The following is an 18,855-nucleotide window of genomic DNA, read 5'->3' on the forward strand; positions in this document are numbered from 1 at the left end:
GCTAGAGTTGGTTAGAATTTGTAAGACCTCAAGGGTTTGTAAATTTCAGATCATGTTCTAGTTAACGTTAATGTAGTCCTTGAAAGTTGCATAGAAAGTAAGTAAAGCTGACTGCATAGTTACTTAAATATGTTTTACCACCTGTTTTTGTTGGGTTTATTTTTAGAATTAATACTTCTCTCTAGAGCTTTGTACTGAAAAGACTCACAATAATATTTATGGGGGAAAAAAGTTATTTTAAAATATAAGCGAAACATTGGAAAAGAACTGACATTCCTGTGATCTGATGACTCAGTGAGCCCGTCTTTCTTCTTCTCCAATGCACTAGTGTAGGAATGCCCAGTTCTGACATCAAGACCAGTTTTCTATACAAGCAGGTGCGGAAAGGGAACGATTGAAATAGTTAGCACTTTTAAGTTGCTGCTGTAAGTGATAAAACCTTAATACAAGCGTATTTGAAAGTACTAGTTTCTGAAACTGTAAGGGGCCGTGGTTTAGGATGTGTCAAAGCATCCTAGAATTTAGATGGCCCTGGTACTCCCCTGTCATTGTTTGCCTGTCTGTCCATTCTGAATAGGATAGGGTTGTGCCATCTAACATGATAGCCACTAGCCACATGGGGTTTATTCATGGCTCCTCTGAATTGAGCTGTGCCATAAGTATAAAATACACACTGGATTTCAGAAACTTAGTACCAAAAAAAAAAAGTAAAATATTTCATTAATGTTTATATATTAATTACATGTTGAAAATGGTAATATTTTAGATACACTGAGTTAAATAATATATTGGATTGGCCAAAAATTTTGTTCAGATTTTTCTGTGTGATGTCACAGAAAAAGCCGAATGAACGTTTTGGCTAATCCAATATATTATTAAAAGTAATTTCATCCGTTCCTTTATATGACACTTTAAAAAATGTTGTTATTAGAAAATACACTAAACATTTTTTATAAAATATAGTTAACCAGAGTTTTTTTGGTAATTACCTGCGTGCCTTTGTATTTCTGTTGGACTGTGCTAATATAGAAGTTTGTAGTCAGTGCCGAACTGTGACATCTGCTGGATGCAGTGAAATGAGCCCCACTGAGTGACCAGCTCTAACAGGGCCCAGGAACCTACAATCTGCAAGTAAAATCTTAGATACCCTGCTATGTTTAGAATCTCTCCATAAACTTTGAGACATTTGACTTAAACTTGCCTACAGTTAATTCATATTTCTATAACCTCCCAATAAAGTTATCTTAAAGCAAGAAATGTATATGTTCTTAAAAAAATATTTTTAGAATATTGATCTATCGTAGCTTCACCCAGAGAGGACTTTTGAAAGTGCCAGTCTGTTTGTCTTATGACCACAGTGGTCATCATATTTCTAAAATAGCAGTTGGCTGAAGAGTGAAATTTTGAAGACAGAGGATACCCTCACTAGCTGAATGGGGGAGGTTGGGGCCTCATAGGGACCCTCTTTCCAGGGCTTGCAACTGTTTCCAGTCCCTGATGTCTGTGAAAATGCAAGAAAAACAGTATTTTATTTTTTATTTAAATTATAAGTGAATTTGTTTCAAAGCCTCATTTAAGTTCACAAGGCTAGAAGTTCATGAAAACAACTCAATTCCCAGTTAAGAAGAAGACTGGCAGATGCTCATTTCCGAAATTGACACTTGCTGAATGACTCGACCCGTCATGTGTCATATTCTGTCTTACCACCTGTGGACGCCAGCTGCTGCGAAGTACTCATCATTCCTGGATTCTGTTTGTATGTTGTGCTCAGAAAGAGGTCAAAGGAAGGTGCTAACTTATTCCCGTCCTAAGTTAAATCCATATGCAAGTGTAATCATTCCCAGATAGAGGGCCGCTCATGGTAACAGTGTCAGGACTGTACTTTGCAGAAACTTTTGTGGGAGAAATATGGAGGTATAATGGTAGATGGCAGGCATTTCAAGGTTAATGTTAACACACAGTCACAGGGCTAAACCTTTCCAGCTAGAAGGAATGGTTTTATTTTGTTTTTAAGATAGCATTGAAAAAAAGAAAAAAGATAGCATTGAATGTATTCATGAAACTTTGGAAAGCAAGGCATGTTTAGTTTAATGATGCAAAACTACCTGCAGTTAATTGACTACCCTCTCTACCAGCCACATTTGAATTCTCCCCCAGAATAATACAGTTCCAATTGCTAAGTGAAATGAGGTATAAAAAGACAGGAAGTTTATTGCCATTTTTTAGTTTCTGTAATGAAAAAAAAAAAAAGGAAACATGCTGTAATTTAATATTGGTAACAAGTTGAGTCAACATATGTCCCAGTCTGCTTGAGAAAGTAAAGAAACGAAAGGGCACATGGTTCTAGCAAAATAGTGGGCATTTCCCCACGCCCTCCAAACAATCCTGATAATTAGTCAGACTTGAAAATCAATTCCCAAGACTAGACATATCCCTATTTTATTTTTTTTTGATGTTTATTTATTTATTTGGCTGCATCAGATCTTAGTTACAACACTTGGCAGGATCTTTCATTGCAACATGTAGACTGTGTTAGTTATGGCATATGGGCTTTAGCTGCACCACAGCACGTGGGATCTTAGTTACCTGACCAAGGATCGAACCTGCATCCCCTGCATTGCAAGATGGATTCTTAAGTACTGAACCACCAGGGAAGTCCCCATATCCCTGTTTTAGGTCATTGTAGTCACAGATACTCTGTCCCATCTCAGCCCAAACATAAGCATTCAGAAACGTCTTTCCTGTTCAGGACTGCCCATTTTGAGGATGTTTTGAGCCACACATTTTGTTGCAAAAATCACTCAATTTTTATCTGTTATTCAACTTTTAAAACAGTTCTGGAAAATCTATCTTTGTGCCATCCAGGCAGGAAGCCACAGTAAAATTCGTCTAAAAACAGTCACTTTACTGCCTCATGTGGATGGCCTTTGGACTCTTTCTCCTCCTCTAGAGCACTGTCATAATCAGCAGGCTTTGGATCTAAATTCAAACTTTTTACCACTGCATTTCCATATGAGGAGATCTTTTTAATCTTCTTGAAGCTAATGGGCCTTTTTAACTCTGAAAAGTTTCCAGAGCTGACTGTCTTCCTTCTTTCCTAGGTCTGGAGACTTTCCCCCCAGAGTCAGCTGTGCTTCAGCACTACATACGATTGTTTCCTTTTCCGGAAGCAAAGATATCAGACTCAGTTGTCTCCCAAAGAGTAGAGCAGGGCCTGTGGCATCACAGGTTGTGTTCTTCCCTCACCTGACTACATTCTACCTGCCCTTTAGGACTTGTCTCCATTGTCCTCTTTAAGAGGCCTTCCCCAGCCATGGGTTTTGGTTAGAAGTCCCTCCCCTCAGCACCCCTGGCTCCATATGTAGAGTTATGATATCGCATTTCTCACACGGCATTTAAATAATCAGATCCCACCCCCACCCTCTTTGAAGGTTTTTCTCATCTCGGTGTCCGTGTGGCCTAGCACAGTGCGTCATATTTGAACAATCAGTTAATGTACACTAGACGGATGGACAGGAAAGCTCTGAGAGTATAGATTCTAAGCCTTTTTTGTGCCATGGATCTCTCTGACTGTGTCATGGATGGACTTCTCAGAATAATATTTTTTTAAGTGCATGAAGTATATTTTTTACCACAAAAAGTTATGTTGAAGTATCACTATCCAAATACATTAAAAGCATATTTGTGATGTATATTATGTGCATCTTTACTAACAAAATAAATGAGATATACTATCAGTCAGAATTACTATTGTAAATTTGTAGTGACATGCATAAAAACTTTTAGTTTACCTACAACCAGTGTACTGTAATGTGAAGTAATTTTATAGATGACAAACAATAGATATTTCTAATCCTTCTGAAATCATGGTTAGAGGTTAGCAAAAAAGGATGCATTCTTTTTCCTATCCAAGTTCACATTACCCTCTCCCTACAACCGCTACTGCATCCACCCATGAACGTGTGTGGACCTGTGGACCCCAGGTGAAGAAGCTTTGCTATGAGGCCCTGGAGAAGCTTAGGCAACGTGGTATTAACTCTGGCTTGGGCACTGGCCTGAGAATAAGAAGCCATGGTGTGCTACACTAAAGAGACTATTTTGAGTTGTTGGGAAGTTAAAGGGTTTAAGAAGGAGGGTAATAATCAAGGTGATGTTCAGGAGGTTTGACAACCATATCCCTTAACCACTGACCCATCAGAACATACGCCATCTGTGAACAGTCAGTCAGTTCAGAGGTACCAGTTCATATCAGTTAGCCCAAGGAATGTGGCTAGATTAACCAGTGAGGGGAATTATTTGGAAAAATGCGTATCAGAATGTTGGAAAAGAATGAAATTTGAGGTGGGAAAACCGTTTAGAAGACTTTTCTAAGAACTAAGGCAAGGAAGTTGGGGGTAAAGATGGGGGTAGAATTTGGAAAGATCCAGGAAGTAGAATCAAAGACACTTAGCGCTCATAGATCATGAAAGCATGGCGATGGAGTAAGGTTATTTCTCTGCATTTGGATTTTGTAACTCGGTAGGGAATATGGGAGGAGAAGTGCCAGCAAGTTGCAGGAGCTGGTTGAGAAAGTAGTTCCTTCTAGTCCTTTTGTTTGATATACCTGTGGGACACCCAGGGACACGTGTCTGGCAGGTAGCTGGATATATGTGGATAGGAAGCCTAGAAGAGGAATCTGGGCTGAACTTTGATTTGGGAATGATGAGGATATATTTGGAGTCATGAGCACGGGTAATAGTAACCCAAGGAAATATGTAGAATGAGGAGAAAAGACATATAAAGGCTGATCCTTGGGGAACACAGCTAAAAAACTGGGAGGAAAGAGAGGAGCTAATGACTAAGACGGGAGTGGGGGCGGGGGAGGTACGGGAATGTGAGCCAGGATGGAGTAAACCAAAGCAAGAGCATCAACTGTACGTTTTCGCCACCCCAGTCCCAATCCTTCTGGGAGCCCCCGGGGTATGCTCTGCATTATGAGGCACCTGGCGTGTCTGAGGCAAACAGGAGGTCAGCGTTCCCTTGCTCTGTCATTGTTCTCAACTACAAGGGGATGTATGTCTCTCCCACAGAAAAGTGAATTAGTGTTTGGTTTACAAACTTGAAGTTTTCATTTAAAACTCACTTAGGAGGGAAATTCTAAACTGCCGTGACCATCCTTGGCCTAGGCTCATGGAAACAGCTGGTGTGTGCTACTGCCAGGCGGAATTCGAGCATCACTATCAGTCAATAGGGCTCTGAAATCGTTCCCAGTGAGAGCACACGAGACGCTGCTTTCTGACCACAGTGGGCAGCGGTGAGAGGACTGCCTGCAAATGGTGCTGCCCCTGCCCCCAGAGGGCCAGTCTGGGGCCACGGTGTGGCTGGGAAAGGGGCCGAGGGTCCTCAGGAACAGGGACCCGCCTCCGCTATACTCGCCCCGTCCTGCTTAGCCCACCCGAGCCCAGAGGCGCATGTTGCCTTTGGGAACGAACAAACCTCGCGACCGTTCTCTGCAGACCTGGGCATGCAAATCCTTCGGACATGCCCATGTCCCGCTTAGCTGAGCATAGGACGCGCTCCCTGGACCCTGCTAACCAGGACTGCCTTTCCGCCAGCCTCAGCCTGAAACTGATTGTGTTAGTTCTGCCTATTCAATCTGAAGCCTGTTCAGAATACCATAATCATCCTGGATAAATAGATAGTCTGTTTGGGTCTCAGTCATTTGGACCTGGAGCCCTCCATCTGAAGCACTTTTGTGTCAGCACACCCTGGAGCTTTTCTGGTGGAGTTTTCTAGAGGAGCGTGATCCAGAGGAGGATGAGCATATGGGAAGCAGAGTCCTGAGAGTCACTGCCTGAGGTCCACGCTCCGGCTCCACCGCTTGCTTGCTTAGGTGACCTTGGTTAAGTTACTAGACTTCACTGTGTCCCCTTTTTTTCATCAACAAAATGGTTTAATAATAGTATCTATTCTTATACAGTTGTTCCAAACCTGTAATACTACATATAATTCATATAAAGACCTTGCATATACTAAACATTGAACAAAAGTTTATTATTATTATAAAGTTAGTCATATCCTAGGTATACCTCTGAGTACTTTAAAAAGACTTTACCTAACTTGTTCTCTCCATACCCACCCCCTTCAGGGCTTCCCTGGCAGCTCAGTTGGTAAGGAATCCTCCTGCAATGCAGGAGACCCCGGTTCAATTCCTGGGTTGGGAAGGTCCGCCAGAGAAGGGATAGGCTACCCACTCCAGTATTCTTGGGCTTCCCTTGTGGCTCAGCTGATAAGAATCCACCTGCAATGCAGGAGACCTGCGTTCAATTCCTGGGTTGGGAAGATCCCCTGGAGAAGGGAAAGGCTACCCACTCCAGTATTCTGACCTGGAGAATTCCATGGACTGTGTATAGTCCATGGGGTCACAGAGAGTCAGACATGACTGAGCAACTTTCACTTTCACCCATCCCTTCAGATGTTTTCATTCTGTATTGAAAGATTTTCGTAATATTAAATATGTAGCCAGTCCCATTCTGACCACTTCTTCCTATAAGATGCCCAAGGGAGATGTTGTGTGGGAGCAGCAGTGAAGGAAAACACAGTATTACTTAATCCTTACCAGAACTTCCAGTCCCCTGGTGCCTAGAATTCAGGTAAGCTGGCCTTGGCCGTTCCTCTAAGTTAGTTAAGCAAGACCCTTCTCATCTGCCGGTTTCCTGAGGCATATAACCAGGGAGAAACAGACGCACAGGGAGATAAGTTTGCTGCCGGTGCCACATACTTTGTTGCTTCACCAGAGGAAGCCTTGGGTCAGCTCCTCACTCCAGTCCCACGTAAGGAAGAGATGGAACTAGGTATCGATGCCCCAGTGACTTCCACTTGGGAACGAGCAGACTCTGGCCCTTTACACGTGAGTCGTGCAGAGACAAGAGAGCCCCACTTTGCAGGGTTTTCGATGCATGACTTTTCCAGTTTCTTGGAGAGTGGCCCAGTCTGTAACCTGCTTGGACCTCCTCCAGTGCCTGCAGGGGGAGCAGGGCTCAGTGCTCCTGAAGGATCGTGTGTTCCCCTCTGTCCTCGGCCACATTTTTTAATCTTCAGGGATTTTAATTCTCGTTTTTTTTTTTTAAGAATGATAATTGATCCAGTTCTAGATGAAGGAAAGAAAGGAAGCAAGGTAAATTGGACAATGAATTTTCTAAACTCTCTCCCTTTCTTCAGCAATTGTTCAGGTTCTTAAAAATGGTTGCTCAGCCTCTTATACAGAGTGAACTAAGTCAGAAAGAGGAAAACAAGGATTGTGTATTAATGCATATATATAGACTCTAAAAAAATGGTACTGATAAACCTAGTAGAGAATAGACTTACGGACACAGCAGGGGAAGGTGAGGGTGGGATGAATTGAGAAAGTGGCATTGAACCATATACACTATCATATGCAAAATAGATGGTTGGTGGGAAGCTGCTATATGACACAGGGAGGCCAGCCTGCCGCTCTGTGATGACCTAGAGGGGTGAGGCGGGGGGAAGGGAGGGAGGCTCAGGAGGGAGGGGATATGCGTACATATATATATAATACATGTATATTATTATAGTATACATAATATATTATTATATAATATAATATATTATATTATACATATATATTTTTATTTTATATTATATACATATACATACATATTATATATATTATATATAATATATAAATAATTATGAGTGATTTGCATTGTTCTATGGCAGAAACCAACACAACATTTAAGCAATTTTCCACCAATTAAAAAAGTTTTTTAAATGATTGCTCAGAAAGACTACAGTGAATTGGTTAAAGCTTTGTGATTGTTATTCTTCTGTTCCCAAGAGGGATGGGATTTTTAAGTAACTGAAAAGAGATGCTTGTATTACAAAATAGGTTTCCTTTAACATTGCAGGGTCAAGGCTTAGGTGTCTGATTTTGGGGGGAGGATAGAAAGAGGAGCCTGTTGTTCTTGTCCAGCAATTCCTATGACACCTGCAGTCCTAGTGAATTACTGCTTAGAAAGAATGAATTTGGATAGATTTTTTTCCCCTGATTTTATTGAGATAGAATTGACATATAACATTGTATTAAAGTGTACAACATAATGATTCAATATATGTATATATTGCACAATGATTATCACAGGTTTCGTTAACATCCATTACCTTAATTACAAATTTTTTCTTGGGATGAGAACTTTTAATGTCTACTCTCTTACTGACTTTCAAATATACAGTATAGTGTGAACTGTAGTCACCATGCTATACATTACATCCCCACAACTTATTTATCTTATAACTGGAAGTTTATAGCTTTTGACAACCTTCACCCATTTCCTTCACCGCCTACCTAACCTTTTAAGACTCCACATATAAGTGAGATCATACAATATTTGTCTTTCTATGTCTGATTTCACTTAGCATAATACTCTCAGGGTCCATCCATATTGTCACAAATGGCAGGATTTCCTTCTTTATTTATAGCTGAATAATATTTATTATCACCAGACAGAGATTTGTGTGTATGGCTTTTCTTTGTGTTTAATATCTTAAGATGTTGATAAATCATTGAAAGTGATTTTTGTTACTTAGTTAAATCAAACATATAAACTTGTGTTATAAGGTGGGTTTTAGTATGTCTTCCGTTCTTACAATAAACCCTCTATTAGTAATGCATAAAAGCCAGCAACTCCATGTATACTAAAACGAAACTTTGCTGCGTCCCTCGGATCAGAAGTCAGGTTTTCCTCCTACAGCACTTTGTTCATGCCTCTCTCTACCTGTTATGTTCAAGGGCAGCTTGTACCTGCCTGTGTTCTTGCCTACTCTGGAGCTTCTCTAAGGCAGAGCTGTCTTACTTCTGAGTTTCAACCACTTAGCCAGTGCCAGGTGGGATATAAATTTAGAGTCATTTTGGGTGGAAATGCTGTGAATCTGTCAGATTCAGCAGTAAAAAGCTAAAAGAAAAAAATACATGAGAAAAGACAACTGTGGCTCCTATATGGGGGCAAGCTTCAACAACTCACAGGGACATTTTATTTTATTTTATTTTTTATTTATTTTTTTTTTTTAGCGGAGGCCTTATACTTTATTTTATTTTATTTTTTTTTAATTTTTTATTAGTTGGAGGCTAATTACTTCACAACATTTCGGTGGGTTTTGTCATACATTGATATGAATCAGCCATAGATTTACACGTATTCCCCTTTGACAAAATTCAACACTCATTTATGATTAAAACTCTCCAAAAAGCAGGAATAGAAGGAACATACCTCAACATAATAAAAGCTATATATGACAAACCCACAGCAAGCATCACCCTCAATGGTGAAAAATTGAAAGCATTTCCCCTGAAATCAGGAACAAGACAAGGGTGCCCCACTCTCACCACTACTATTCAACATAGTGTTGGAAGTTTTGGCCACAGCAATCAGAGCAGAAAAAGAAGTAAAAGGAATCCAGATAGGAAAAGAAGAAGTGAAACTCTCACTGTTTGCAGATGACATGATCCTCTACATAGAAAACCCTAAAGACTCTACCAGAAAATTACTAGAGCTAATCAATGAATATAGTAAAGTTGCAGGATATAAAATTAACACACAGAAATCCCTTGCATTCCTATATAATAACAATGAAAAAACAGAAAGAGAAATTAAGGAAACAATACCATTCACCATTGCAACAAAAAGAATAAAATACTTAGGAGTATATCTACCTAAAGAAACAAAAGACCTATACATAGAAAACTATAAAACACTGATGAAAGAAATCAAAGAGGACACAAACAGATGGAGAAACATACCGTGTTCATGGATTGGAAGAATCAATATTGTCAAAATGGCTATTCTACCTAAAGCAATCTATAGATTCAATGCAATCCCTATTAAGCTACCAACAGTATTTTTCACAGAACTAGAAAAAATAATTTCACAATTTGTATGGAAATACAAAAAACCTCGAATAGCCAAAGTAATCCTGAGAAAGAAGAATGGAACTGGAGGAATCAACCTGCCTGACTTCAGACTCTACTACAAAGCCACAGTCATCAAGACAGTATGGTACTGGCACAAAGACAGAAATATAGATCAATGGAACAGAATAGAAAGCCCAGAGATAAATCCACGAACCTATGGACACCTTATCTTTGACAAAGGAGGCAAGGATATACAATGGAAAAAAAACACAGGGACATTTTAGCAGGGACATATCTCCTTAGGGGCAACAGAAGAGTTAAAAGAAAATATGTCTGAGAGTACAGAAATGTTAGTAACCATAATTCCACCTTATTGTGGAAGGTACCCAGAGAAAAGCAAAAGCACAGTCCTGGACAATCAGAATCTAGAACTGAGAAAATTAAACTTTCTATTTAATAGAGAAATGATTACTTAACATAACAATTTAGAAATACAATAATTTCCATCTCTAATAATGTATACTCTTGAACAGTTCCCATGCATATCAAAGCAAGTGCCAAGGAGAAATACTATAGGAAATGATGTGTTTTCTTGTAAACGTTTGATTTAAACATCCTACTGATAGCCTGAGATTCTTAGTTAACAGTAAGTATTTTCATAGTATTATGACATGCAGCACCCTAGAAGAACTACATGGACTTAACCTGTCGGAGACTATCACATTCAGTTAGGTTTCATAACCAGTTTAAGATTTCTCAGCCTTCAGGTTTGTGTTTTCATACCATGGTTCTGTTTATTCTTAATCGTAAACAGTAATATAAGATTCTGACTAGTAATGCTGTCTCTGGATTTATAACTGAATTTTTCATTGGGTTATATTCACTAATTGTTTCAACTTAAGCACGTTGGTTCACTAAGCCTAAATTTCCTTGTCTGTAAAATAGGATTAAAATACCTTCTTCAGAATATTATTGTAAGAACTCAGTGAACATAAAACTTAACATAGAGTCTGGCAAATTATTCTGTTTTCTTTAGGACATCATTACTTGTTGCGATTCAGTTTTCCATATCAGTGTATTAATAGTAATGGTATACACTCTTAACCACTATGCTTTGGTGTCTGCTTATTTCCTTCTTTCTACTTCACCTGTCCTTCCCCATCCCCCAGCACTACCTCCACACACCCCATACTTTTCCAGTTTCCTGTTTAGGGCTACAGGTGCAGAGTCCTCTGTTCAGATCTATTGCCTGTGACTTAAAATCCAGAGGGAACAGGAAGTATCTTGAGCCAATATATGTAAAGGCATTAGAAATAACCACGTGTTTGACTTATAAGCCAAGATTTTCTTACAGAGCCCTTCACTGAATATAGCCTGAAGAAGAACTTAAAAAACAAAACCACCTTGCCCCACTATCACTTAGAAATGTAACCAGATACAGCCCCTCCTCAAAATAATCATAGTCATGGAGGACTGAGAGGTAAAATCAAATGAACGTATGAGGAATCTGTGATCTTCATTGTTAACACTGTCTTCAACACTGACATCACTTTGTGTTGAGATTTCTAGTACATGCCTTGGGCAGTGCTTGCTCCATAACTACTTGGACAGGACTTGTCTCTTGATACCTGAAGGTAGGTGTATGTCCCTGTAATCCATATTTATTATTCCTGCTCAACTGTCTGACACCTTCATGCATGAGAAAAGAGATGGTGTTTCCCCAGTGTTGGACTTCTCAATGGAGACATTTCAAGTTATAATTGCCTCACTGAAAAGTAAATGCATCATAGAAATAGTCTTTGAAGAGGTAGGTGGAAAGCAAATTGCAGATGCCACCATGATGCTGTCCTCCTTGTCAGAGACTTCATTGGGAGCAATATTTTTTGCATTGCTTTCTTTCTCACTGACCTTTTGTATTAGGGTTTTTCACACAACCTCACCACCGTAGCCTATACTAGCATTAGGACTCCCAAGGCACTCTTCTTGGTGAGAGAAGAGAGCACTCTGGAGCAGAGGAACAGACAGACCTGATGGCCACGAACCCAAGCCTGAATTTTGAATTTCCAGATTTTGTTGTTGTTGTTGTTGTTGTTTAATTTCCAGATGTTTAAACACAGTATGTTTAAACATACTCTGTTTAACAAAGTATGTTTCATACTCTGAGAAAGTGCTGAACAACTGTGCATAATGACTGTTCCAGATGCTGTTTCCTGGATATAATTTAAAGGATTCTTGGTGCTAAGAGTAGGGAGTGGTTTAGAGGGAACCTGAAGTTATTAGCCCTATTAGTAGGTCATTAATGCCTGCAGACAGCATGTACTCCCAACAGTATTTCAGGGGAAAGCTGTGGTAGGGTGGTTGCTGAGAAATTTTGAGGAACTTATTTGTCCACAGCCAGCCAGAATCATCACCTACTGGTTGTGAATTTGCAGCATTTTAGAGCCATAGAGAGACCAGCACCAGGGAAAAAGAACCTGGCAACTCTTGTTCACTAGGAAACAAAAGCAACTTCATACTCTGCTAAGAATCCTGGCAAAATGAATTCTGGTTTTGGTACTTTGGCATGCCCAGAAATGGTTGTAGTGAGAAAAATAGGAGAATAAGAAGAGTAAGTTAAGTGAGAAATCTATGAGCCACAGATCCTTTGCAGCTTTCACGACTAAATCCCAGGTCACAGCCAGAAAAATCTCTATGAAGTGATTCAGAGTAAGTCTACAACTCAAGGCTGAGTTGTTAGTAATTGACTCTCTGGAGTGCTACATTAAATATTCTCCCCTTTAAAGTGTTTCTTAATTAACCATCTCTTTGAATGTTGGTTATGCCATAATGTTACTATACTAAAGGCTGGTATTTTTATAAGATTGACTTCACCTCTCCTTATTCCGATATGGATTTAATGATCCAAAGAGAAAATTAACCCAGTGGGCACTAACATTTATTTCCCGTATCCTCCTCCCTCCTCTACTTGATCCCCTCCAGAGGTCTCTCTTCGTCATCGCAGCCAGAGTAGGTTTCCTACCACACAGACTCAGTCATGTCACTTCAGTGTGTGAAGTCTTTTGTTAGCTCCTGTGGACTTCAGAACAAGGTCCAACGTCCTTAGTGGGGCTCAGAGGCTGTTCAGGACTTCATTTCTCTCCACCTCCTCTCCCACCACCCATATTCTAACCAGTTCTAATTACTTCCAATGTCCAAGTGTGCCGTGCTCCTTCATACTTTTTATTTGCTGGTATGCTCTGCACAGGGCGCCCTCCCAGACTGAAGACTCAGCTTGGGCCTCAGTGCCCTGGGGAACCTCTCCTGCCCACTGGTTCCCACCAGACGCCCTCATCCGGGCTACTTGCCTTGTGTGCATGGCGCCTCCAATCCTTCCTCCCCCTTGTTACCTGTTTTCCAGGTTCCTAGTACAGAGAAGATGCTCAATAAGTATTTGCCCGACAGATTAATGATTAAGCATTTGAATGAGTGAGCTGATTTGGTGTGTTGTGGAAGTATAAGTGACTGTAACTGAGGGCTGGAGCCACTTAAGGGCTGGAGCCAGGCAGAACTCTTTTTTTCCAGTGATGACAGATGTCAGAGGGGCCAAAAAATTAAGGTTTGTGTGTGTGTGTGTGTGTGTGTGTGTAGAAATTACTTGTATATACCTTTCTGAATAAGATTTCACTTTTGTTGCCTTTTTTTTTTCAAAAATGCAGAAGTAGAATATAGTTTTTTGATAAAGAACAGCAGCTTAGGGCTAGATGTTGAGATAAAGATGTATGTGTATATATATACTTATAGATGTATACGTGACTATACATATACATACACACATATATATTTATGTGTGTGTATATATGATTAAGTGCCCATAAACATATGCACATATGTGTGCATATATACACATATGTACGTGTATATGCATATGTGTTGGAGAAGGAAGTGGCAAGCCACTGCAGTATTCTGGCCTGGAAAATTCCATGGACAGAGGAGCCTGGTGGACTACGGCCCATGGGGTCGCAAAGAGTCGGCCGCGACTGCACACATGCATGTGTGTGCACACATGGATGGGTGTGTGTTTGTGTATCAGAGGCTGGGGCAGATCCAATATTCAATAAGCATCCTAGGCATGCTTCCTCAAAGGAAGCTCTCTCTCCATCCCACCTGCTTGCTGTCATCTGAAGGATGATTATAACGCCTCCCCCCAAATCAGCATTCTCTCGCTGCTCCATGGAGCCTGTTTGTAGAAATGTCACAGACACCCTCAGGGTTCTGATCACAATTCATCTGCTACACTGAGAAACCTGAGTCCGTCTGATTCATCTTTGTGTACATTCAACAAACATGTCCCATGTGCCTAGCATGTGGCTGTATGAAAACTGTTATTTGTAATGAATGGTTGTAAGTCACTCAGTGATCATGTATGTCTCAATAACTCTTCCTTGCCCCTCTCGGCACACTTTCCAGTGTCCATCCCAACCACAGCATATACTACTTTGCTGGCGAATCCTTTCAGTGGATCATGGGTGATGTATCACACAGGACTCTCCCTACATGGGTTTCTTAACGTCAGATGCCGAGATTCACTCCCATAAACCATGAAGGCTCACTGCCTTGAGAGAGCCACTCTCCACAGCAAGCTTTGGGACCAGAGTACAGGGCCAGCTGCAGGGGCTGTTTTCAAAGTGTTGTAGGTTGCTTGTGTCAGATCCATGCTGGGAGGGGAACTCTAATAAAGTGTTTTTGTCTTGTCTTCTAGCTTATATTTTACTATGGTACTACAGACGGTTGGTGTCCAAAAGAGTACTATGACGACATAAAGAAAGATTTTCCAGAAGGAGATATTCGACTCTGTGAGAAAAAAATACCTCATGCGTTTATCCTCAATTTTTTCCAGGAAGTGGCCAACATGGTAGCTGACTGGCTAAAGGATGATCTGTCCAAAATGTAAATACTGACACAAGGTGCGAACACCAATAGCTAGTACATAGAGGCGGTAGGTATACTGCCTCTTAGTAGCAAGTAGTATACTTAATGGGTAAATGTCTAATCTTAATATTTGATGTTAGAAGAGGAAAAAAAGTGAGACCCTCTTGGCTTAAAAAACTCAGTTCCCAGCTCCGCGTGCTACAGACTGCAACAAACACAGTTGACCAATATTCCCTAGAATTAACAACACATTCCCAAGACTCAGGGAACACAGTGATCTAAACAAAGTCTTTCACGTGTGCATGAAATGCCCAGTGGCACCATCAACTTAATTTTTATAGGCAAGATCATTGCACAAAAGGAAATCTAAATTTTTTATTTTAATTTACAATATAGAATAGCACCTCCCCCCTCCCCAGAGAAAACTGTGAAAGATCTAGTAGAAGATGTAAAGGACCAGTGAATGTCAAGTGCATAGTCAGACATGTGAAGCATATGAAATTATGAGAAGAATACACTCATCCAGGAAGTGACAAGCAGTGGAGCTTGGCAGTGGACCCGGGTCTCTCTTAAGGACAGATACTGAAGGTCAGCCCAACTAACTTTGCACAGATCTTGGCTGAAATCACCAAAATCAGACTGGATACCAGGACAGCCTGCACACCCTGCCTCTTACTACCTTGCCGCGTGTCTCAGACCACCAAGTCAGCCTTCTGTCTGGCTGCTGGTGCACAAGCCCAGCAGAGCCAGTGGCAGGGGACACACTGCCTGTCTCCTTCCCTGAGGCGAGTGACTTCCTGACGTGCCACGGTAATGAGCGAATAAAGCTCGTCAGACGTTCCTCTGGTCCACTAAGAGCTAATAAGCGTTACTGAAGGATCCCAACTATACCTTCCTCCACAGCCAACCAGTAAGTCCTGGTTGGGAGCTCCCTGCAGGCTTCCGTTCTCCAGAGCCAGCATGGGGTGACACTGAGCTGCCCCCATGAACCTCTTGCCTGCCACAGGCAACTGCCCATTCTGTGATTTTTTCAGTCAAACTCCACTGCAGACCAGCAATGAGCCAAGTGCTATAAAGACCTTGAGGATAGTCTGTTAGCTACATTAATGATTCTTTTCTTCTGAAAATCTTCCAGGAAGTAAATTTTGAAAGGGCATCTTTAAATTGCTGAATAGAGGATCATCATAAATGAGTTCTCCACTTAGTTGGAAAGAAATTGTTTTACTAATGAACCAAAAAAAAAAAAACCCCATTAAATTATGTGAATTCACCCTCTCCAGACACCTTGAGTTCCAATAAAGAAGAAGCTTGTTCTCTGATCTAGAGCTTGCTAACAATATTGCTTCCTTCCCTCAATTGATTCAATCCTGGGACCTTAGGATTTACTTAGCCAGTAAATCCACTGACTGTGGAGATGGTTGATGATAGATAGAAACATTCCATTTTTTCTCCTGGAGGAAATCCCTCATGGTGTTATCATTTCGTAAGGACAAGGGGATGTTGTCCTTCTTCTCAAAACCTAAAGCCCTCTGATGAAAGATTCAGCTCTGATATGCTGCCAACCCAGTGGTGAATGTCGAATGAGATATTATCCTTTGGCCTGGCTTCCACATCAGAGCAAATGACGTCTCAGAGGGGAGGAGCCAAGCTCCAGGCAAACCATGCTCTCAGCCCCAGAAAGGGGCCAGTAGATGTATAAGGCATTGGCAGAAGGCTGCATACATAAAGTCCTTTTTGGCAGCTGTGTGGAGAGGCCTTCTAGAAATCTAATGTTAGGAGCTGGGTCTCAGGACTCTGAAGTACCTTGCATACAGGAGATGCTCTATAAGATACTGAAGCACTTAAGCGAGTACTAGGTAAATCATGCTACTAGAATCAAGAATAACACACCCAGTGTTTCTGTTAGCCTTATTTTACAATGTTACTTCATGTTTCAGAAGTCCACATGTATGAAATTATATCTGATAAACCAAAGTTTACCAGAGCTTAAAAAATAATAAGTAAAATGATAAAGTAAAAGATACTGGCTCGTAATTCCTGTTAATCATCTAAGCACCAAATGAATTTTCAAAATAAATATTTTACCCACACTTTATGATCTTGCCTGGCCTGACCTCTATGTGTTGGGGAGGAGGGGTACAGGCTTCACGTTCTCCTGAGGTAGACTCAGGTCATAGCCTCTCAATTAAGGGCTTCCCAGGTGGCACTAGTGGTAAAGAAGCCATCTGCCAATGCAGGAGACTTAAGAGATGGGGGTTCAATTTCTGGAAAGATTCCCTGGAAGAGGAAAAGGCAGTCCACTCCAGTATTCTTGCCTGGTGAATCCCGTGGACAGAGGAGCCTGGTGGGCTATAGTCCATGGGTCGCAAAGAGTCAGACACAACTGAAATGACTTAGCACACATGCACCCTCTTGGTTAAATTGAAAGCCACTTTTTCAATGCTTTTTTTAGAGAGGGAAGGATCAGATTTTGGAAGATTGAAGCTCATTTTGTTTCATGAAGAATTAAACAAAAGTGTTCATGCATGTATATGACGTGATAAGGTAAGGCTCTGGAGGCCTTACCATCTGTGTGATTTTGGACAGCTTCATCTAATTTCTCCATGCCTCAGTGTCCTCATTCATAACATAGGATTAATAATAATACATACCTCACATTGTTGGAAGAATGGGATGATTAAATGAAAGCATTTAGCACAGTGCCTGACAAAGAGTATCTTCTCAATAAAGATCGGCTGTATTACTGATTATTAAATATCATCATAACATAAAATAAAGAAAAGACTAAAGTTGGTCGGCAATGGATGAAATCCATTTTCCAGAAGCATTTCTGCCTGTGTATGCCAGTCAGCCACTGGGATGGTCCTTGTTAAAAGGTTTAATAATCTGCTCTGGGGTTATCTAGTGCTGAGTAAAAGGCCTACACTGGAAATCATGACTGGTGGTCCCCAGTATGCTCTGGACCACGAGGGAGAAGCTGCAGAGGCTGCCCCTGTGGCTTTTTGTGGCCAGACATTCAAGGCAACAGCCCACTTACCATAGGCCTCTCCACTCAACCCTTGAAGAGCCAGTGACCTCCAAAGGCTTGATTTGTCTTTATCCTACCTTATATTAAAATTAGGTTTAATTCCAGACTTGAGGGAACACAACAACTTAATGTAACACCTGATTCTGGATTAGATGTTATATTAAAAAAAAAAAGAAAAAACAGTGTTGGGACAGTTTGCAGAACTTCATTTCATGGGACCTAAAGTTTTTAAATGGGAATAAGAGATCAATGGTAATTATCTGATGTCAGCGGTTTTATTTTAAGTAGGAGAATGTCCTTATTTGCAGTGAAGACACACTAAAATGTGTCGGAGCCATAGGACATTGTGTCAGTTTACACTCAAATAGTTCAGAGGGAAAAAATGTTCTTTGTTCTTGCAACATTTCTGTATGTTTGAGATGATTTTGAAATGTATACAAATAATGATTTGGAAAAAAAAAATGCTCTTTCCTTCTGCATCTGTCTCTTATTGCTTCTTTTCCAGAAAGTGAATTACTTCTTCTAGGAAGTAAATGAAGACATAAAGACTGTGTTTCAAATCGTGGGTCTTTCATTTATTAGGTGTGTGATGTTCCGAGGCTTCACCTCCCCGCCTCCACTGTCCTCACCCTTGAAAGCACTTGCATTAGCTTTAGGAGCTTGGAAGGGTTTTTGTTTGTCTTTAATGGGGTCAGGTGAGGTCTTGCATGTAGTATCTAGCACCCTGTCTGGTAGATGTTCTATGAAATGGTACCCAAAGGACGACTGCACACTTGTTTGTCTTGCGCTCTCTTCTCTGTGGTTCTGTGCAGGACTCTGCAATTCCCCATTTCTGCTTCGTTTCACCCAGCCTGAGACCTTCTAACTGTCTCAGCGTTTCTGATTCATATTGATCAAGGAGAGGGCCACTCCCCCACCTGACACCACTTTCTGACCCCAAGCCATACAGGCCTCCCACACACAGCCCCAAGCACCCAAACATCCCCTCGAGCAACTTACAGTCCTTTAGAAA

The 18,855-nt window shown here is 40.8% G+C and overlaps 1 protein-coding gene across 4 annotated transcripts in view; it reads left to right on the top strand.

Moving 5' to 3' along the window:
* The window catches only part of LDAH (lipid droplet associated hydrolase), a 91,956-nt gene extending 73,636 nt beyond the window's left edge, over positions 1-18,320 (top strand). For 2 of the 4 annotated variants that reach the window (XM_043469279.1, XM_043469278.1), the window contains exon 7: positions 14,646-16,910. In XM_043469279.1, coding sequence (XP_043325214.1) covers positions 14,646-14,837 — 192 coding nt within the window. In that variant the 3' untranslated portion in view covers positions 14,838-16,910. Of the gene's footprint in view, positions 1-1,029; positions 6,210-14,645 lie in introns of those variants that run through there. The other 2 variants (XM_043469281.1, XM_043469280.1) reach the window with 2 other exon arrangements.
* The last annotated feature ends 535 nt before the right edge of the window (positions 18,321-18,855 follow it).

The sequence above is a fragment of the Cervus canadensis genome, chromosome 5 (genome assembly GCF_019320065.1).
Source record: "Cervus canadensis isolate Bull #8, Minnesota chromosome 5, ASM1932006v1, whole genome shotgun sequence".
Classification (NCBI taxonomy): Eukaryota; Metazoa; Chordata; class Mammalia; order Artiodactyla; family Cervidae; genus Cervus; species Cervus canadensis.